Source organism: Kogia breviceps, chromosome 16 (assembly GCF_026419965.1).
Source record: "Kogia breviceps isolate mKogBre1 chromosome 16, mKogBre1 haplotype 1, whole genome shotgun sequence".
Classification (NCBI taxonomy): domain Eukaryota; kingdom Metazoa; phylum Chordata; class Mammalia; order Artiodactyla; family Physeteridae; genus Kogia; species Kogia breviceps.
Genome location: NC_081325.1, coordinates 25234050 through 25256955, shown reverse-complemented (window position 1 = coordinate 25256955; position 22906 = coordinate 25234050). Strand labels below are relative to the sequence as shown.

The 22906-nt window shown below is 37.5% G+C and overlaps 1 protein-coding gene across 2 annotated transcripts in view; it reads right to left on the bottom strand.

The window, feature by feature from the left end:
* Positions 1-22906, bottom strand: part of VWA8 (von Willebrand factor A domain containing 8) — a 345450-nt gene that overhangs the window by 302329 nt on the left and 20215 nt on the right. For both annotated transcript variants that reach the window (XM_059041719.2, XM_067016182.1), the window contains exon 3: positions 222-352. In XM_059041719.2, the coding sequence (XP_058897702.1) occupies positions 222-352 (131 nt within the window). The remainder of the gene's footprint in view (positions 1-221; positions 353-22906) is intronic.

The following is a 22906-nucleotide window of genomic DNA, read 5'->3' as shown; positions in this document are numbered from 1 at the left end:
GGGTTTTCTACTTACAACAACATTTGCTAAAGCTATGAAAGGCCAATGTACATTTACTTCCCAAGTAACTTATTCCAAATGCTTTATAAACAAATCACCCTTCAACGTCAACATTTTTAAAGCAATGACTAATCCTGATATTTTTGTAAATTCTTTATTTATTTACAAAATGGCTTATCATAGTTAAGACCCTTAGGAATCCACAAGAATTCATTGCTTACCAGGTACTGCATAGCAATAGAGCGTCGAAGAGGACCAGGAGGTCCTATTAGAAAGACATCTTGCCCCAAAAGATCCTTCTGCATTATCCATCTTAGATGTTGAATTACTGATTGAGCCAGAGAGTCTGAAACTTTAAGGTGGAAAAAAGGTAAAATGAAATGCAAATCAGAATACTACATATAAGTCTTCAAGCAACCAATGCCGACAGTACATTAAGTTAAAATATATATATATTATATATACATACACATATATACACACATGCACACACATGCATATATACATATACACCATATACATTCATACATACATCTGGCGAATTTTCACACTGTTTTACAATAAACCATTATTACCTAATGTTATAACAGAACAAAGTTTATTACATCACAAAGAGTCACATAATCCCATACTTAAAAGCTTATTAAGAAATGGGAATTCTCTGGTGGTCCAGTGGTTAAAACTTGGGCTTTCACTGCTGTGGACCCAGGTTTGATCCCTGGTCAGGGAACTAAGATCCCACAAGCCACATGGTGTGACCAAAAAAAACAAAAAACAAAAAAGCTTATAAGAATGCTTGAACAACGTGTCACCAAAGGAATGAAAGTGATTTTCAAGGGTGATATGAGCAGCTAGTACCATTACTTTGCCACAATTTTAAAGCCCACCTCTTTTGTTCTAAAAAGGGGATATGACCAAATCATCCCAGACAATTAATGATTATCACAGTTGTGAAAAATTTTTTAAAGCTATAACTTAAGTTGGCACTGGGTTGTGAGATCCCTCAAACTTCACAGTTAGGAAGTCTGATGTAGACTTAAATAAATGACTTCTTCAGAATTTAAGTCTATTCTACACCAGCTCTTTTAGGAATAGAAGACTACTCTGTATAATGCCCTTCTAAGTCTACTATTTTTCTTTTTTTTCTTTTTTTTTTGCCACGCGGCATGCGGGATCTTAGTTCCCCGACCAGGGATAGAACCCGTGGCCCCTGCATTGGGAGTGTGGAGTCTTAACCACTGGACCACCAGGGAAGTCCCTAACTCTACTATTAAATCACCCATCAATCCACTCATCTTCTCCCTAAACATTTTTTAAAATGTTTGTATTAATACAATTAGTGTTTGTTCACTTATAAGTCACCCAGTGACCTAGCAAGTGCTTTCCTAGGTATACAAGAAAAACTCTCGCCCTAATACATCAAGACATATAGAATACTCACAGCTGTGTGGCTCAAAATAAAATTGGAGACACGAGATGGATAAAAAGCACACAGTGGAATATTATATAACAACAAAAAACCCAGAATGAACTACCATTACTTCCAACAATATGTTTAACTATTAAATGAGAAAAAAAGTCACAAACTAAATCATACATTAATGATTAATATCACTATTTTGATAAAGCTCAATAAACTAGCAAATTGAATTCTTTACAAATACATACATATGTGATAAAACAGTGCTTGAAAAAGCAAAAAAGCAAAAGAATGATAAATTCAGGATACTTGGACATGGAATCAGAGAGATTCTCATGGATAACTTCAACGGCATTAGAAACATTCTACTTCTTAAATTGGGTGTGGGTACAGTGTTTCCTTTACTATTATGTTGCACTTTATACGTAAACACATACAATACTGATATTATGTATATGTATATATATTTATGTGTGTAAATGTATATAAAAAACATAAAGTCTTTTGTATGTGTTGAATAACCCATACTTGTTAAACTTCGTTTAATCATCCAGGAAGGTCATGAAAGAATTCAAAGATCAAACTAAGAACGCTTGCCTAGGACTAAAGCTGTGCTTCCCCCCCCCACCCCCTCCACCAATAGCATAATCTTGCTAGGGTGGTTCCCCCTACCCTCCCTGAAAAAAGTTAACATTGACTCATTGGAAAAAATAAAGATACATTTCTGATTTTCTTAATCATGGTGGGAAGATCAAGGACAAGGTTTTGGGCAGACTGGTTGGTATATCACATCACTGGGGTCACATTAAACCATTTTATAATTTCCCCAAAGCAATGCTTCTATGTCTGAAAATCAGGAGACTCATCACCCAAGTGGAGGTGCTTGGCTTCTCTCCTGTCCTCTATGAAGCCTCTACACCATGCATGGGGGCAAAAACTGGTTCTTGGAGGGGGACTTGAGAATAAGTCTTAGCTATTACAATGGTCTGTTGCCCACTAAAGGGATGCTGTGAATCAACAGATATACAATATATTTGTGCATTGAAACTCCATGGAACTGGGGAGAGACAATTGGGGGAAAATGTTCTTAGGAATGCAATGATGAAAAATAGAATAAAAAACATTGCCCCAAGACCTATACCTCTGAGAATCTCTCAAGGAGCTCCACAACGCTAGGAAGCAATTCACCTGTACCTCATTCTTAACTGTCAGATGTCCACTTAACTATTTTTCTTTCCTACTCCAGGCTTAAATCTTTGTCATACATGGTCTACTCTTTATTTCAAGATAAGTCTATCTGCTTGCTGTTTAAGGATGAAACAAAATAAGAGTTTAGAAGCTCTAGGGCTTCCCTTCCCTGGTGGCGCAGTGGTTGAGAGTCCGCCTGCCGATGCACGGGACTCGGGTTCGTGCCCCGGTCCGGGAAGATCCCACATGGCCCGTGAGCCACGGCCGCTGAGCCTGCGCGTCCGGAGCCTGTGCTCCACAATGGGAGAGGCCACAGCAGTGAGAGGCCCGCGTACCGCAAAAAAAAAAAAGCTCTAATTTCTCTATCAGTAAAATTACACAAAGTTCCCCTATGCTGCAGATCTACCACCTCTTCTTACTTTGACATCAAATATATAATTAAAAATGTAAACACTTTGGGTTTTTTTACATTTTCACAAATCTCAGTTTACTTTGGCCACAGGTCTTCTCTACACTATTCTTGAAGTTTTATGTTGCTTCTTTGTATTCACCTTTGGAAATGTGCCTGACCTTTCATTACCTGGACTTGACTACTGAAAATATGAAATGTCCAAAGTTCTATCAGGTAAAGCCAAGTTGGTCTCCTCAGCCTCCTCCACCTTTTATTGTTTATAACTATTTGTAACTATTCATAATGACAGAGTCTCAGTATAGTTCCATTCTATTTTGAATGTCTTGACCTTGGAACTCATATTTCTTTTCAAGATTTTTTTTTTTTAAATCGAAGGCAGGATTTCCTAATCAAATGTGAGGTCTTCCCCTCACAAGTTGTCAGTGTTAGCAAAGTGTTGACATTTAGGAATAAGTTATCTTTTTCTTAGCAAACTGAAGAAGAATCAAAATTATAATCAAAGAGCAGTTTGTACACCAGTGTACTTTCTTAAGTGGGAGGGAAAGGCATGGAGATGGAGTTATTTAAAGCCGGATCCTGGGAATTGTGTAGAACTTTGAGTGTGTTCATGGGCGTGTCTTCCACTCAGCATGATCCTCACGTGCTGAGAACCACTGGCCCTAAGGCAGGCATATCTGACAATTCTCAGCAATCCCTTCCCTTGCTCATACCACTCAACAATGGTTCTCAACCAGTGGCAGTACTGCCACTACTCCATGCCTGCCAGAGGCATCTGGAAATGCCTGCCTCTACATTTCAACTCTACATAAGTTTCTTAATATGGATAAGCAGCTTCTGAACCCCGTGGCTGCCTTGTAGTCTACGCTGTACCCTCACAAAGACCTCTTCTTTTCCCTTCTTTGGTCTTCCCTTAATAACTCATAAGGATAGTCATAATTTATTGCCTTCCTGTCATGTGCTCGGTAAAAATACGAATGATTTTTCATACTCTCATTTAGATCTCACGACAACCCTAGAAGGTAGCAGACTACCGCATATAAGGACACAGACTCAACCCAAGCTGTTTAAATCCCAACTGTTTTAGTAGAGCTATTTACTGTGTAATCTTAATCAGTTACTTAAATTCTCTGTGCTCAGTTTCTCCATCTGTATAATGGATATGATAAATGAACTTACTTATAAGGTGGTTATGAGGATTAAATTAGAGACTTAGAACAGTGTCCAATAGTAGTATAAGCATGTGTTAAATATTCATTATCCCCATTTTGTGAATAAAGAAATCAAAGAACTTACGGTGGCATCATTTGTCCACAGTTGATAAGTACATAAACCAAGATTGAGACCTAAATTGAGTCCAAAGTTTGCACTCCAGCCACCGTGTCCTACTGCTCCTCTAAAAATTTTTTAACAGGCTCTATCTTCAGGTCCAAGACTTTCCCTACAAGTATGAACCTCACAGGGCTCCATCAAATGTAGTGGACTTAGTTTTATGGACACTAATTCTATTTCTTGGGCTTTGGTGATACCAGTGATACCTTCTTTTATTAAAATTTAAAATTCATTTTGTTGTTTACATTATGTTATCAGAGAACTCACTTCTCAAAAAAAATCCTGTTTTCACTTATTCGTATCTTAGTATAGCGTATTTTGTCAAAGAAAACGTTTAATTTGTCAGGAAGTCGCATTAAACTACTGATAGGTACTACTGTGTGATGTCGGTGGTACATTTTACATTAATGCTTAAAACTAGCTGTATTTTTAGGTTGACCTCAAGAAAACATGAGTCATACTTAAAAGTGTTCCAGAAATAGAAACAAGATGTAAGACTGTACATTACAAACATCTGCGAAACAAACTGGCAAACTGCCGCGCATAACCTAATATAAACACAACCCAGTGCACGAGAGAAAATCCCGACCTCAATGTTTCCAGGCACAAGATGCTATCTTTCTTTTTTTTTTAATTGGAGTATAATTGTTTTAAATGTTGTGTTAGTTTCTGCTGTACAATAAACTGAATCAGCTATATGTATACCTATATCCCCTCCCTCTTGGACCTCCCTCCCATCCTCCCCACCACACCCATCTAGGTTGTCACAGAGCACCGAGCTGAGCTTCCTGTGCTTTATAATAGCATGTGCCCACTAGCTACCTATGTTATGCAAGGTAGTGTATATACATCAATCCTGATCTCCCAGTTTGTCCCACCCTCCCCTTCCTCCGCTGTGTCCACATGTCCATTCTCCATGTCTACGTCTCTATTCCTGCCCTGCAAATAGGTTCATCTGTACCATTTTTCTAGATTCCACATATATGCATTAATATACGATATTTGTTTTTCTCTTTCTGGCTCACTTCACTCTATATGACAGACTCTAGGTCCAATCACGTCTCTACAAAGCACCCAATTTCATTCCTTTTTATGGCTGAGTAATATTCCATTGTATATATATACCACATCATCTTTAGCGGTTCACCTGAGGGGCAGCTGGGGGAGGGGAAGGGATCCGACGCCTGAAGGGGGAAATTGGGGAACCACTGGGAGAGCAGAGGATCAAAAGGAAGCATGGCCAGGTTTCTTCTGCCCACGTAGACCCCCAGGAACCTGCTGAGATCCCAGGCCTGATCCTCTGCCCAGCTAGGCCCCCTCCAGCCACGTGGGTTCTGAGGGAGTGGGAGGGAGGGAAGGGGGAGGAAAAGTAAAGTCTAGACCTCTGGGACTGGCACCCCTGAAGGGTGGCTGGGGAAGGGGAGAAGTTCCTACACCCAGCTGGACTCACCCAAAGTTAGGGGTCCAGCAGCAACAGGGGAGACCCTGGGGGAGAAAGTGGGGGATGGACAACAAGGAATGGAAGGGAAGGGGGCCAGTGCCTTCCGTGTCCACTTAGGTACCAGGGAGCCTGTTGGGCTCATAGGCCTAATCTTCTACCCTTGGAGCCTCCCTCCTGCTGCGCAGAGCCCAAGCCCCACCTCTACACTCGGAGACCCTCTCTGAGACCCCCTCCAAGGTGTTGGCCTAAGCTCCACCCACACACATTCACCCAGGGCCTTACGTCCAAACTCCAGAACTCCACACTGCAGAGGTGCTCCATTCAACTTGCTGCCTCTCCCCTTCCCTGCAGGTCCTAAGCTGAGGCCCCGCCCCATGCTAGAGCATCACCCCATCTAGGCCCCGCCCAGGCCCTGCCCTATGCTCAAAAGGCACCCTCCCACCTGCCTAGATCCCACCCCACCTTAAACCCCATCCCTCCCTTAGTTCCACCCCTGCCTAAGTTCTGCCCCCATAGCAAGACTTTTTTTTCCCTCTTTTAGATTCGTTTTCTGTTTTACCTTGTTGATTCATTGTTACTGATTCTTTTATAGTTTTATTTTTCCTAATAAATCCTTTATTTTTCTAATTTTATTTTATTCTTTATACTTTGTTATTGTTCTCTCCTTTTGCTTATTCCCCCCATCCCTTTGTTTTTCTCTCTTTTTTATATTGTGGTTTTATTTTACCTTTTTGCAGTTGCTTCAATTATATTTTATTTTTTCTAATATATTTTTTATCTTTCTAACTTTATTTAGTTTTTTATTCTTTCATATTGTACTGCTCCTTTTTTTCCTTCTTTGTTTCTCTCTCTCTCTTTTAAATTTTTTTAAACCACACCACAAAGCTTTCAAGATCTTGGTTCCCTGTGGGAGGTCAGGTCCAAGCTACTGTGGTGGGAGCTCTGAGTCCATACCACTGGATTAACAGAGAACCTCAGACTCTAGGGTATATTAATCGGAGTGAGGACTCCCAAAGGTCCTCAGCACCAAGACCCAGCTCTATCCAACTGCCTGCAAACTCCACTGCTGGACGTCTCAGGGCAAACAACCAGTAGGACAGGGATACAGCACCACCCACCAAAAAATATGTTAAAAACCTACAAGACCAAATAAATAAAGACAAAATAGGCAATCTACCTGAAAAAGAATTCAGAGTAATGATAGTAAAAATGACCCAAAATCTATGAAACAGAATGGAGAAAATACAAGAAACACTTAACAAGGATCTAGAAAACTAAAAGGCAAACAAACAGTGATGAACAACACAATTACTGAACACTGAACAATTATGCAATTACTCTAGTAGGACTCAATAGCAGAATAACTGAGTCAGAAAAATGGATAAGTGAGCTGGAAGATACAATGGTGAAAATAACCGCCAGGGAGCAGAATAAAGAAAAAAGAATGAGAAGAATTGAGGACAGTCTCAGAGACCTCTGGGACAACATGAAATGCAACAACATGTGAACTATACGGGTCCCAGAAGCAGAAGAGAAAAAGAAAGGATCTGAGAAAATATTTGAAGAGATTATACTCCTAAACTTCCCTAACATGGGAAAGGAAATAGTCAATCAAGTCCAGAAAGCACAGAGAGTACCATACAGGATAAACCCAAAGAGAACATTGCCAAGACACATATTAATCAAACTATCAAAAATTAAATACAAAAAAGAAACATTAAAAGCAGCAAGGGAAAAGCACCAAGTAACATACACGGGAATTCCCATAAGGTTAACAGCTGATTTTTCAGCAGAAACACTGCAAGCCAGAAGGGAGTGGCAGGACATATTTAAAGTGATGAAAGGGAAAAACCTATAACCAAGATTACTCTACTCAGCAAGAATCTCATTCAGATTCGATGGAGAAATTAAAACCTTTACAGATGAGCAAAAGCTAAGAGAATTCAACACCACCAAACAAGCTTTACAACAAATGCTAAAGGAACTCCTCTACACAGGAAACACAAGAGAAGGAAAAGACCCAAAATAACAAATCCAAAACAATTGAGAAAATGGTCATACGAACATACATATTGATAACTACCTTAAATGTAAATCGATTAAATGCTCCAACCAAAAGACACAGAATGGCTGAATGGATACAAAAACAAGACCTGTATATATGCTGTCTACAAGAGACCCACTTCAGACCTAGGGACACATACAGACTGAAAATGAGGGGATGGAAAAAAGATATTCCATGCAAATGGAAATCAAAAGAAAGCTGGAGTAGCACTTCTCATATCAGACAAAATAGACTTTATTATTTTTTTTTTAATCACGTTATTTTATTTTATTTTTTAACATCTTTATTGGAGTATAATTGTTTTACAATAGTGTGTTAGTTTTCCCTCTACAACAAACTAAATCAGTTATACATACACACATGCTCCCAAATCTCCTCCCTCTTGCATCACCCTCTCTCCCACCCTCCCTATCCCACCCCCCCAGGCGGTCACAAAGCACAGAGGTGATCTCCCTGTGCTATGCAGCAGCTTCCCACCAGCTATCTAATTTACATTTGATAGTGTATATATGTCCCTGCCACTCCCCCACTTCGTCACAGCCCACCCCTCCCCCTCCCCATATCCTCAAGTCCATGCTCGAGTAAGTCTGTGTTTTATTCCCGTCCTACCACTAATCTCTTCATGACATTTTTTTCCCTTAGAGTCCATATATATGTGTTAGCATACGGTATTTGTTTTTCTCCTTCTGACTTACTTCACTCTGTAGGACAGACTCCAGGTCCATCCACCTCATTATAAATAACTCAGTTTCATTTCTTTTTATGGCTGAGTAATATTCCATTGTATATATGTGCCACATCTTCTTTATCCATTCATCTGTTGATGGACACTTAGGTTGCTTCCATATCCTGGCTATTGTAAATAGAGCTGCAATGAACATTTTGGTACATGAGTCTTTCTGAATTATGGTTTTCTCAGGGTATATTCCCAGTAGTGGGATTGCTGGGTCGTATGGTAGTTCTATTTGTAGTTTTTTAAGGAACCTCCATACTGTTCTCCATAGCGGCTGTATCAATTTACATTCCCACCAGCAGTGCAAGAGGGTTCCCTTTTCTCCACACCCTCTCCAGCATTTATTGTTTCTAGAGTTTTTGATGATGGCCAATCTGACCGGTGTGAGATGATATCTCATTGTAGTTTTGATTTGCATTTCTCTAATGATTAATGAGGTTGAGCATTCTTTCATGTGTTTGTTAGCAATCTGTATATCTTCTTTGGAGAAATGTATATTTAGTTCTTCTGCCCATTTTTGGATTGGGTTGTTTGTTTTTTTGTTATTGAGCTGCATGAGTTGCTTATAAATTTTGGAAATTAATCCTTTGTCAGTTGCTTCATTTGCAAATATTTTCTCCCATTCTGAGGGTTGTCTTTTGGTCTTGTTTATGGTATCCTTTGCTGTGCAAAAGCTTTTAAGTTTCATTAGGTCCCATTTGTTTATTTTTCTTTTTATTTCCATTTCTCTAGGAGATGGGTCAAAAAGGATCTTGCTGTGATTTATGTCGTATAGTGTTCTGCCTGTGTTTTCCTCTAAGAGTTTGATAGTGTCTGGCCTTACATTTAGGTCTTTAACCCATTTTGAGTTTATTTTTGTGTGTGGTGTTAGGGATTGTTCTAATTTCATACTTTTACATGTAGCTGTCCAGTTTTCCCAGCACCACTTATTGAAGAGGCTGTCTTTTCTCCACTGTATATCCTTCCCTCCTTTATCAAAGATAAGGTGACCATATGTGTGTGGGTTTATCTCTGGGCTTTCTATCCTGTTCCATTGATCTATATTTCTGTTTTTGTGCCAGTACCATATTGTCTTGATTACTGTAGCCTTGTAGTAGAGTCTGAAGTCAGGGAGCCTAATTCCTCCAGCTCCATTTCTCGTTCTCAAGATTGCTTTGGCTATTCAGGGTCTTTTGTGTTTCCATACAAATTGTGAAATTTTTTGTTCTAGTTCTGTAAAAAATGCCAGTGGTAATTTGATAGGGATTGCATTGAATCGGTAGATTGCTTTGGGTAGTATAGTCATTTTCACAATGTTGATTCTTCCAATCCAAGAACATGGTATATTTCTCCACCTATTTGTATCATCTTTAATTTCTTTCATCAGTGTCTTATAGTTTTCTGCATACAAGTCTTTTGTCTCCTTAGGTAGGTTTATTCCTAGATATTTTATTCTTTTTGTTGCAATGGTAAATGGGAGTGTTTTCTTAATTTCACTCTCAGATTTTTCATCATTAGTGTATAAGAATGCCAGAGATTTCTGTGCATTAATTTTGTATCCTGCAACTTTACCAAATTCATTGATTAGCTCTAGTAGTTTTCTGGTAGCATCCTTAGGATTCTCTATGTATAGTATCATGTCATCTGCAAACAGTGACAGCTTTACTTCTTCTTTTCCTACAAAATAGACTTTAAAATAAAGACTATTACAAGAGACAGAAAGTACACTACATAATGATCAAGTGATCAATCCAAGAAAAAGATATAACAATTGTAAATATTTGTGCACCCAAAATAGGCACCTCAATACATAAGGCAAATACTAACAGCCATAAAAGGGGAAATCAACAGTAACACAATCATGGTAGGGGACTTTAACACCCCACTTTCACCAAAGGACAGATCATCTAAATTAAGATAAATAAGGAAACAGAAGCTTTAAATGACACATTAAACAAGATGGACTTAATTGATAATTGTAGGACATTCCATCCCCAAACAACAGAATACACTTTCTCCTCAAGTGCCCATGGAACATTCTCCAGGATAGACCATACTGTGAGTCACAAATCAAGCTTGGTAAATTTAAGAAAACTGAAATTGTATCAAGTATCTTTTCCGACCACAATGCTATGAGACTAGACATCAATTACAGGAATAAAACTGTAAAAAGTACAAACACATGGAGGCTAAACAATACACTACTAAATAACCAAGAGATCACTGGAGATATCAAAGAGGAAATTAAAAAATACCTAGAAACGAATGACAATGAAAACACGACAACCCAAAACCTATGGGATGCAAGAGAAGCAGTTCTAAGAGGGAAGTTTACAGCAATAGCATCCTACCTCAAGAAACAAGAAAAATCTCAAATAAACAACCTAACCTTACACCTAAAGCAATTAGAGAAAGAACAAACAATCCCCAAAGTTAGCAGAAGGAAAGAAATCATAAAGATCAGATCAGAAATAAATGGAAAAAAAATGAAGGAAACAATAGCAAAGACCAATAAAACTAAAAGCTAGTTCATTGAGAAGATAAACAAAATTGATAAACCAATAGCCAGACTCATCAAGAAAAAAAGGGAGAAGACTCAAATCAAACGACAGAATTAGAAATGAAAACGGTGAAGTAAAAACTGACACAGCAGAAATACAAAGGATCATGAGAGATTACTACAAGCAACTATATGCCAATAAAATGGACAATATGGAAGAAATGGACAAATTCTTAGAAAAGCACAACCTTCTAAGACTAAACCAGGAAGAAATAGACAATATAAACAGACCAATCACAAGCACTGAAATTGAGACTGTGATTAAAAATCTTCCAACAAACAAAAGCCCAGGACCAGATGGCTTCACAGGTGAATCTATCAAACATTTAGAGAAGAGCTAAAACCTATCCTACTCAAACTCTTCCAAAATATAGCAGAGGGAGGAACACTCCCAAACTCATTCTACGAGGCCACCATCATCCTGATTCCAAAACCAAAGATGTCACAAAAAAAGAAAACTACAAGCTAATATCTCTGATGAACACAGAAGCAAAAATCCTCAACAAAATACAAGCAAACAGAATCCAAAAGCACATTAAAAGTATCATACACCATGATCAGGGAGGGTTTATTCCAGGAAATCAAGGATTCTTCAATATATGCAAATCAATCAATGTGATACACCATATTAACAAATTGAAGGATAAAAACCATATGATAGGGCTTCCCTGGTGGCACAGTGGTTGAGAGTCCGCCTGCCGATGCAGGAGACGCGGGTTCGTGCCCTGGTCCAGGAAGATCCCACATGCCATGGAGCAGCTGGGCCCGTGAGCCATGGCCACTGAGCCTGCGCATCCAGAGCCTGTGCTCCACAACGGGAGAGGCCACAACAGTGAGAGGCCCGCGTAACGCAGAAAAAAAAAAAAAAAAACCCATATGATAATCTCAACAGATACAGAAAAAGCTTTTGACAGAATTCAGCACCCATTTATGATAAAAACGCTCCAGAAAGTAGGCATACAGGGAATCTAACTCAACATAATAAAGGCCATATATGAAAAACCCACAGCCAACATCGTCCTCAATGGTGAAAAACTGAAATCATTTCCTCTAAGATCAGGAACAAGACAAAGTGGCCCACTCTCACCACTATTTTTCAACATAGTTTTGGAAGTTTTAGCCACAGCAATCAGAGAAGAAAAAGAAATAAAAGGAATCCAAATCAGAAAAGAAGAAGTAAAACTGTCACTGTTTGAAGATGACGTGGTACGATACATAGAGAATCATAAAGATACTATCAGAAAACTACTAGAGCTAATCAATGAATTTGGTAAAGTAGCAGGATACAAAATTAATGCACAGAAATCTCTGGCATTCCTATGCACTAAAGATGAAAAATCTGAAAGAGAATTTAAATAAACATTCCCATTTACCATTGCAACAAAAAGCATAAAATACCTAGGAATAAATCTACCTTAGGAGACAAAAGACCTGTATGCAGAAAATAAGACACTGATGAAAGAATTTAAAGATGATACAAACAGATGGAGAGATATACCATGTTCTTGGATTGGAAGAATCAACACTGTGAAAATTACTATACTACCCAAAGCAATCTAAAGAGTCAATGCAATCCCTATCAAAGTACCAATGGCATTTTTCACAGAACTAGAACAAAAAATTTCACAATTTTATGGAAACACAAAAGACACCAAATAGTGAAAGCAATCTTGAGAAAGAAAAATAGAGCTGGAGGAATCAGGCTCCTGGACTTCAGACTATATTACACAGCTAGAGTAATCAAGACAGTATGGTACTGCCACAAAAAACAGAAATATAGGTCAATGGAACAGGATAGAAAGCCCAGAGATAAACCAACGCACATATGGTCACCTTATCTTTGATAAAGGAGGCAAGAATATACAATGGAGAAAAGACAGGCTCTTCAATAAGTGCTGCTGCAAAAACTGGACAGCTACATGTAAAAGAATGAAATTAGAACACTCCCTAACACCATACACAAAAAGAAACTCAAAATGGATTAAAGACCTAAATGGAAGGCCAGACACTATCAAACTCTTAGACGAAAACATAGGCAGAACACTCTATGACATAAATCACAGCAAGATCCTCTTTGACCCACCTCCTAGAGAAATGGAAATAAAAAGAAAAATAAACAAATGGGACCTAATGAAACTTAAAAGCTTTTGCACAGCAAAGGAAATCATAACCAAGACAAAAAGACAACCCTCAGAATGGGAGAAAATATTTGCAAATGAAACAACTGACAAAGGATTAATATCCAAAATTTACAAGCAGCTCATGCAGCTCAGTATCAAAAAAACAAACAACCCAATCCAAAAATGGGCAAAAGACTAAATTGACATCTCTCCAAAGAAGATATACAGCCTGCCAACAAACACATGAAAAGACGCTGAACATTACTAATCATTAGAAAATTGCAAATCAAAACTACAATGAAGTATCATCTCAAAGTGGTCAGAATGGCCATCATCAAAAAATCTACAAACAATAAATGCCGGAGAGGGTATAGAGAAAGGGGAACCGTCTTGCAGTGTTGGTGGGAATGTAAATTGATACAGCCAGTATGGAGAACAGTATGGACGTTCCTTAAAAAACTAAAAATAGAACTAACATATGACCCAGCAATCCCACTACAGGGCATATAACCTGAGAAAACCATAACTCAAAACGAGTCATGTGCCACAATGTTCATCACAGCACTATTTACAATAGCCAGGACATGGAAGCAACCTAAGTGTCCATCAACAGATGAATGGAAAAAGATGTGGCACATATATACAATAGAATACTACTCAGCCATAAAAAGAAACAAAATTGAGTTATTTGTAGTGACGTGGATGAACCTAGAATCTGTCATACAGAGTGAAGTAAGTCAGCAAGGGAAAAACAAATACCACATGCTAACACATATGTATGGAATCTAAAAAAAAAAAAAAAAAAATGGTTCTGAAGAACCTAAGGGCAGGACAGGAATAAAGACACAGACATAGAAAATGGACTTGAGGACACGGGGAGGGGGAAGGGTAAGCTGGGATGAAGTGAGAGAGTAACATTGACATATATACACTACCAAATGTAAAACAGATAGTGGGAAGCAGCTGCATAGCACAGGGAGATCAGCTTGGTGCTTTGTGACCACCTAGAGGTGTGGAATAAGGAGGGTGGGAGGGAGACCCAAGAGTGGGTGATATGGGGATATACATATGCATATAGCTGATTCACTTTGTTATATAGCAGAAACTAACACAACATTGTAAAGCAATTGTACTCTAATAAAGACGTTAAAATAAATAAATAAATAAATATAAACTAGTGACGTTTTCTTAGTATCCCAAGGGGCAACATAATGCAATGGAAAGTAAAAGCCTCTGAAGCCAAACAGACCTAGTTGTGATTTCTCATCCTGTCCTTTATCAGTGTCCTTGGACACGTATTCTGAATCTCCTGGGCCTAAGTTTTCTTATTTTCAAAACAGCAGTAATAATACTTACTGAGTCGAGTTATTGGGAGGATTATAGGTAAAGCACCTTGTCCAGTCCCTCAGACAGTGAGAACTAGGTGTGGAAGGATATTAAAAGCCCATCCTCACCTGCACAGTCCTCTACCTGATGTGCACCCTAGACAGCACGCTGCAAGGTGTAGACTCAGTGGTCATGAATGAGCTTCTGGGTTTACACTCAAATTACCTTCTGCACCTAGAGCCTACCCTGAAAAAAATAAGGGAGAAAGGAACCTACCTAACTAGTACAGCCTGTGTGAGGTGCTTTCCCAAGACATTACATTTTATTCACCAGAGTCATCCTAGAAGATTGCTCAGAAAGAATCTGAACCCAGGCTCTTCACACTCCCTGCATGCATTACCATCTCAAGAGAGATTTCAAAAGAATCACAACTAATCTCACTGCAAGTGCACGCTCATTTACTAAACTGTGACCTATCTACCGTGTATCACTCTCTACTAGGATATAATGGACATCAAGGGGAAAAACAGGGGAGCAAGGGACATAACACAATATGTTTAGAATCAAAGTCCTCATTACTTACCACATGCGCTAACTGAACTAAGAAATTAAATCGTTCACACAGTTACATTTATTCAGGATCTTCTATATGCTTAGCGCCAAGAACACGAAGATAAGTACAATAAGATCCTTTGAAGGTGTCAAAGGAAAAAAATGCATACATATAAAGCCTTAGCTTATATAAGCCACTCATCTATAAAGTGGGCTGATGGGACTGATCTAATACAGATAGCTGTAATGAAAATTAAATGAGAAGTATAATACTGGCCAGTACAGTACTGAGCATAGAAAAGGTATTCAGTTTTTCTTAAAATTGGAAAAATACTTCAATATACATTAAATAAATCAGAGTATATACATATACGTTAAGTATCAAGCTATACATTTTTTGTGTAGAGGTGTCAGAATAAGAGTATTTATGCAAATTTTCTTGTATTTGCATAGGGAAACACAGGAAGAGGAGGAAATACTTCCCAATTCTCTCTATGAGATCAGTGTTACCCGAATACCAAAATATGACAAAGATATCATTCAGTCCACCACAGTTATGGACTGAATGTTTGTGTTCCTCCAAAATTCATATGTTGAAATCCTAACTACCAATATGATAGTATTCGCAGGTGGGGTCTTTGGGAGGCCATTAGGTCATGAAGATAAAAGCTAGACAAAAACAGAACACGTGTTGTATTATTATATTTACATAAAATTCTAGAAAATCCAAATAAATCTACAAAGTAGATCAGTGATTCCCAGAAAAGGGAGGAACCAGGGGACATTATAAAGGGGCACAAGTAAACTTTTCAGAGCGACGAGTTTATTTGATTACTATCTAGATTTTAGTGATGTTTCATGGTTACATACATATGTCAAAATTTATGGAGTCGTACATTAAATATGTACAATTTGTTGTATGTAAATTACACTTAGTAACACTATTTATTAAAAGATTAGAATTAAAATGTTAACAGTGCTTATAATTAGGCTTACGAATGATTTGCATTTTATCCTTTGTTTCAGTGTTTCCCAAGTTTTTGTATTGATGCTTTGCTTTTGTGATAGGAACAAACAGTTATATTTCTTTTGAAAAACCATACTGCAAAGTAATCATAGCCATACTGAAAGTAGAAAAGAATTGTGATACACAGAGAAAGTAGCAATTTGATGGGTGACATATATTAGAATATTTTGACTAATCAATAGATCACAATTTAATACCCCAAATTCAATTTGCAATTCAGCCTCTTAAAATGCTTATCCATAAACTATTGCTAAATTGTGATAATTTACAAAAGACAACTTTGTTGGTCTTAATGTAGCTAGTCATGTTCACGACAAGACAACAATAATCAAAAACATAAAACGAGATCAAGGAATGACCTTCAGTTATGAACACATCTCAGAAGAAGCAAGCATTTTTAGGTCCTGTCAAATTCTTTAAACACAAAGCATTAACTTTTCATTTGTATGAGTCAGATCAGAAAAAGCAGTTATAATGGATGTGTTCTCTAATTTAATAAAGTTTCACTTTAAACATGGGAGTTTAATAGCTTTTTTAAAGTTACAGTCTAACATATACTTACTATAACAAAGAAAAAAATTCCAAAAATGTAAAAAGAAAAATTAAATGATCCTTTCCATTTCCAACCCCACTCCTAACCCAGTGCCCCAGAAAGAAGTAAAGAGCCTGGAGTTCAGCCTTCCACACTTTTCTCTGTGTACAGGGAGACATATAATACACCTGCAAAGTGTGTTCCAAGTTTGTTTGTTTTTTAAAACAATAACAAAATGTGTATCATACTTTATATACTACTCTGCAGTCTTCCATTTTTCCTTAACAACATCATATGGACACCCTCTAGGTCCACAGATATAAATCTAATTTATTCTTTTGTAACAGCTGCAGAAGTTTCTATAATATATCTGTAAAATAATCTATTCAACTATTCCTCCACCGATACACTCAGATTGCTTCTAGTTTTTGTCACTATCAAAAACAACAAAATGCTTCAATATATATTGTGTACAAATATCTTTTTTATGTGCTGATTTTTCCCTTAATGGATAGAACCTAATAAAGAAACTGCTACATCCAGAAGGTATTTTATTTTAATACCTATTACCATATTACTTTCCAAAGAAGTCAAATGAACTCACACTTCCACAGCAATGTATGAAATGCCATTTCCCTGCGACCCTGTAGATACTGGACATTATAATACCTTTTAATTTTGGCCCAGATGATGTATGAATATTGCTATCTTATTGTATAATTTGCACCTTTCTAACTGTTAAGCAGGGTTAGAACATATGTACATATGCACATATTGGCCATCTGGATTTCCTGTCCTGTGGTATGCCTATTTAAACCCTTTGCCTATTTTCTACTGGATCATATGACGTTTCTCATCAATTTTTATGCTATATTTGTATATAAAGGGCATTAAATCTCTGCCTATCATATATGTTATATATGCATTGAAAATGTGATTTTTAAGTTAGGGGTTTCGTACTTGAATTCATTGAAACAATGTCATTAATGGTGGTTAAATTGCCAGGTAAATCCAAAGAAGCCTATTTAACATACTACCTAGCTCAAAAACTGTACATCTGCAATGAAAGTTACAGAAAGCAACAACAGTCATTAAATAGAAAATTAAAAGCAATGAAACACATCAATAAACTTTAAGTCATCTTCAATATGGTACTTGGGAGAAAGAAGATTAAAGAAAAACTAGGCACTGAATAAACACTGCTATAGTGACCCCAGAGGAAACTTCAGGGCATGTTCAGGAGCTTTAAAAGTTGGTGGGGGGCCTTCCCTGGTGGCGCAGTGGTTGAGAATCCGCCTGCCGATGCAGGAGACACGGGTTCGTGCCCTGGTCTGGGAAGATCCCACATGCCGCGGAGCAACTAAGCCCGTGAGCCATGGCCGCTGAGCCTGTGCTTCCGGAGCCTGTGCTCCGCAACGGGAGAGGCCACAACAGTGAGAGGCCCGCATACCGCAAAAAAAAAAAAAAAAAAAAAAAGTTGGTGGGACTCTTCCTTTTGAGGACTCTATGCTTAAAAATATATCTAAAGAAATCTCAAATGAAATCCTTTTCCAAAGTAAATTCTCATGTAATAAGAGGCAATTAGGACACTAGTAAAAATAAGGCAAGTCTTAAGGATTGGAGGCTTTGCTTCTCAGATTGTTTTTCAAGCACTGATGACTAAGTAAGGGAATCTGAGGTAACACCTCCCTGGAGGCATTTTGTGTAACCTCTTCACTAATTTATTAAAACTGACATGTAGCTGCAATGATTGTTCCACATTATCTACCCTGACACAAAAATGACATAGCTTTTCCATGCTATTCTGTCATTTATAACATTGATGAATTTCTCAAACCTCTTAAAATCATTTACAAACTAAAGAAAAGGTTCTTTCCCACCTAAAAAAAACTCTCATCCTGTTAATTATGCTCAAACTCACCATTTTGAGAGCACAATGCTATAATTCTTGCAGTAAATCTTTATGGGCCCTAATTGCTTAGATAAGAGTTCAGTGTGTCCAGTAAACCTTAAATGACCTCACATATAATTGGTTCACTGACTGCAACAAGAAGATTATGTAAGGAAGCAGAAATATAATTCTGAGGTCAGGTTTAAAGTCATCTCTTGAAAACTTGCTACCTTGGAGCACCACTTCATAAGTCAAACCTTGGAAGAAATACCAGCTTTGATACAATATCGTTTAACTTCAAGCACAAAAACATGAAGGAACCCCTTTTCAACAGCTGCCAATTTCAACTAAGCCTTGAGATTTGCTTTTCATACAAAAAGGCAAAAAAGCTTCATTATCCACTTCAACACTTGCAGGTAAGAGACTAGGGACTAAGATGATAAGTGGAAGTTATAATGGTCAAGGCGGGAGGTAACAAGACCTAGATAATAAAAAAAAACTAAAGAACAGTCCAACTCTTATGTCTATTATATGCCAGGCACTGGGCTAGATACTGGAGCTAAAAAGATGTCCTGCTGTGCCCAATGCTGTGAAGACAGAAACAGTTCACATGAGAAGCTGACAACTGACTACAAAATATAAGCATTCATTATCTCAATCAAGTGGTCAGTGAATTAAGAAATTTTACTTGGATGAGATAATACTGCTTTTGTGTGGTTTTTAGTTGAATTTTAGACTTCCACTTAAGAATACCTCCAGTCTATAGCTTCTGCCAGTTAGCAGGACTTCTACCATTCCATTAAATAGATGCTAAATCTGAATATCAGGGATCATAGTTCAACATTGTGACTTTTATTTCTTCATTACTAAAATACAAGACTGATTTTCAATGCTCTAAATAATAACTTTAATTAAGACAGAGATACAATAAAACTGCCATGCTTCAACTATTTCAACATTTTTCAATAATCCTTCACACTTTTAAATTCCAAGAGTTTTCTAACATCGCAGGACTTATTCTAAAGAAAGCTGCCAGAGACACTGTGGCAGACTATAAAAGAAAAGTCAAACGGAAGTCAGAAAATCTGGGTTTTGCTACTAATTAATTAGTCTTCTGACCTCTTTCTTGTGATCCTACTTTTCTGGCTACAAAATGAGTTCCAGAGAGGATAATCATTGCTAAAGTCCCTTTCCTTAACAAAAGTCTACCATTTTATGTTTCATTTCAAAATATTAAATATCCAAAAGGCAAAAAGCTAAAATGAAGCATAAATACAGGAAGGAAAGTAATAGGGTATCAAACTTCAACAAAACACCATTTCCAAAATATTTTAACATATTTAACATATTTTTTAAAATAACTCTTAGGGAGAAAAAAATCCATCAAATTTCTCTCATGGCCAAAACCCATAATCTCTAATCAGTCGTGTAATAGCAAGAATGAAGCTGTAATTTTCCCATTCTGGTAATAGTCCCTGAGAGAGGGAGAAAACGTTCAAAGAACTGTATTTGAACATAATACAGTAAATAGATGCATAAAAACATGTATATTATGTAATACAATATATCTGTCTAATCAATGTGTAGCAACCACATAGTACTTATGTGACTATGTGAGATTTTGGTTGAATTAGCTTGGCCACTTTTCCTATTTCAAGTTAACAAACGCCCAACAGTCTTTTTCTTACAAATGGCACAGTTGCTCATAAGAAATACTAGCAGAGGCAATATAACAATTTACTATTGGGTAAAACATATGCTATCATCCTCTTGATATATGGTAGGAACAATGACGAATGGATAGTAGGCACAAACCATCCAACTGATTTCAGTATAAACTCTCTTCTGATATATTTCAAAGGGTAAGCTACTAATAACGAAACACAAAAGAAATGAAAACTTTTGATTACATAAGAGATGCATGCAAACAATAATAAAAATTGAAAGTATGTAAACCAGAAAATGTTGCGGGCTTTTCTTTGTTTTTCTGGGGGGGGGGGTTCGTGACAATTTATGGGAGTTTTGCTATATTTAGGGACAGATACCTTTTACACTTTGGGACTTGGTCTGAGCCAGCCACTGTATTGTCCCTCAGTCATTTGCAAAGTATGAGAATACATTCATTCAAAGCACATGCTTATAAGTTTTTTAATTGATATTATTGCTAGGATCCCTTGAATTCTTGAAGCTAGTACAGACAGTCTTGTTAATTCTCTCACTGAATAAGAAGATCCTCAAAATTAGTTAAGTATCTGTGATTACGACAAAGTACTTCAGCAGACCCCAGACAAGACACCATGCCCTCTTAGTTGTTAAAAGAAGGGATGGATAGTGCTATCCCTTGTTGATAGCTATCAGGCAATGACCATGCTTCAGGTCTAGGTGAGACTAAAAAGGCCAACATTCTTTCCACACTGTAAATATGTTAAGTTTGATCTTTTTAAACTGAAGTGTATTTGAAGAGCCTACCAACGTTGGTGACCCTGCAAACAATCTAACTGAGGGCAAATTCAAAATTAAATCTAGCTGAAATATATTCCAGATTCATTTTTTAGGGATGAGACTGAATGAAGATGAAACTGTTTTTAGCATATCTCTTAAGCAGAATCACAACAGCCTTTAGTAATCCCTATACTCAATAGTGTCACAGGCATGGGATAATGGAAAATGAAAAGGAACAAGAATCAGGAGACTGGGGAAATGGTTGTATCAGGAACTCATATGTATTCAGCACTATGTGCCAGGCACTATCGAATATATTTCACATATGCTATTTGATTTAATCCTTACAATATATCAGTGAGGTTGAAATGATCATCCCCATATAGTCAAGGAGACTCAGAGCACTTAAATGACTATGGAAATTGACACATCTAAAAAGAAAGAAAGAAGGAAGGAAGGAGGGAAGGAGAGAAGGGAAGAAGGGAGGAAGAGAGAGAGAGGAAGGAAGGAAGGAAGGAAAGGAGGGAGGGAGGGAGGGAGGGAGGGAGGAAGGAAGGAAGAAAGAAGGAAGGAGGGAGGAAGAGACGGAGAAAGAAAGAAAGGGAGGAAGGGAGGAAGGAAGGAAGGAAAGAAACTCATACATCTAGAAAGTAGTACAGTCAAAATTTTAAACATAATTTCCCCCCACCAAGTAGTTGTTTCCCTACAGAACTCAAACTATATAGCACTTTTCTTATTGTCTATCAAGAGCAGATATTATTCTTCACATCTGAAGTTTATTATAAAAAAGTTAGATACATTCATAATGAGAAAAGACCCAGAAATCAGGAAAAATGAGTGGGTTTTTTGGTCAATTATCACATACCTATGACATGTAAGATGTTATAGATCTATTTTGTTAATTTTTCTCTAGACAAGTATAACAACTTGTTAAAGAATTAAGCCATTAGTCTCACCCCTGAAAAGAAAACCTGTCTATTAAAATAATATGATTAGGCATAACCATTAAATAATGAACATCAAAAATAAATATTCCTAACTCCCACTCCTAGTTAGGATGGCGAGAATTGCAAGAGAATTTCACTTCCAACGTAACAACCAGGCCAAACCAGTTAATCTACAAAAATCACAGTTTCTTAAAATCCATCATACAGCTAAGGATACAAAGAAATCTAAATGAACTAGATTATAGAAAGTAATGAGCCCTTTCAAGGAGAGAAGAGACCCACAGCTAACTTTCATCCCTGGTAGAATGGCAAGAGGAGGAAGAATCTGCCATAGATGTGTCAGGGTAAACAAGCTGAACTTTTAACAAACTATAATGGCCATACATGGGCTGGCATGATGAGAAGTCCCAGCAACAGAGAAAATCTGCACCTACCACCAACTCTTTCCCATCCACGTATTCAAGCATGAGAGATGAAAAATAAAAAGGAAAACTAGGGACTTCCCTGGCAGTCCAGTAGTTAAGACTCCATGCTTTCACTGCAGTGGGTGTAGGTTCCATCCCCAGTGGAGGAACTAAAGATCTTGCATGTGGGGCGGCGTGGCCAAAAAATTAGAAAAAAAAAAAAGGAAAACCAAATGGACATGGTAGAAATGAAATATATTAACTGAAATGAATGAATCATCAGATGGGACTAACACTGAACATACGAAACAGAAGAGAGAATCAATTAACTTAGTTATGGACAAAAAGTTACCCAAACTGATGACAGTTATTAACCCATAGATTCAAGAAGCTTAGAGAAACACAACAAAGATAAATTCAAAGTAAACCGTACCTCGGTACATCAAGCCAAACTTCTGGTGAAAAATAAAAAATAAAAAAAGAATCTTAAATGCAGATACAGAAAACAGACAAGTTACAAACAGGAAGAAAACAAAAA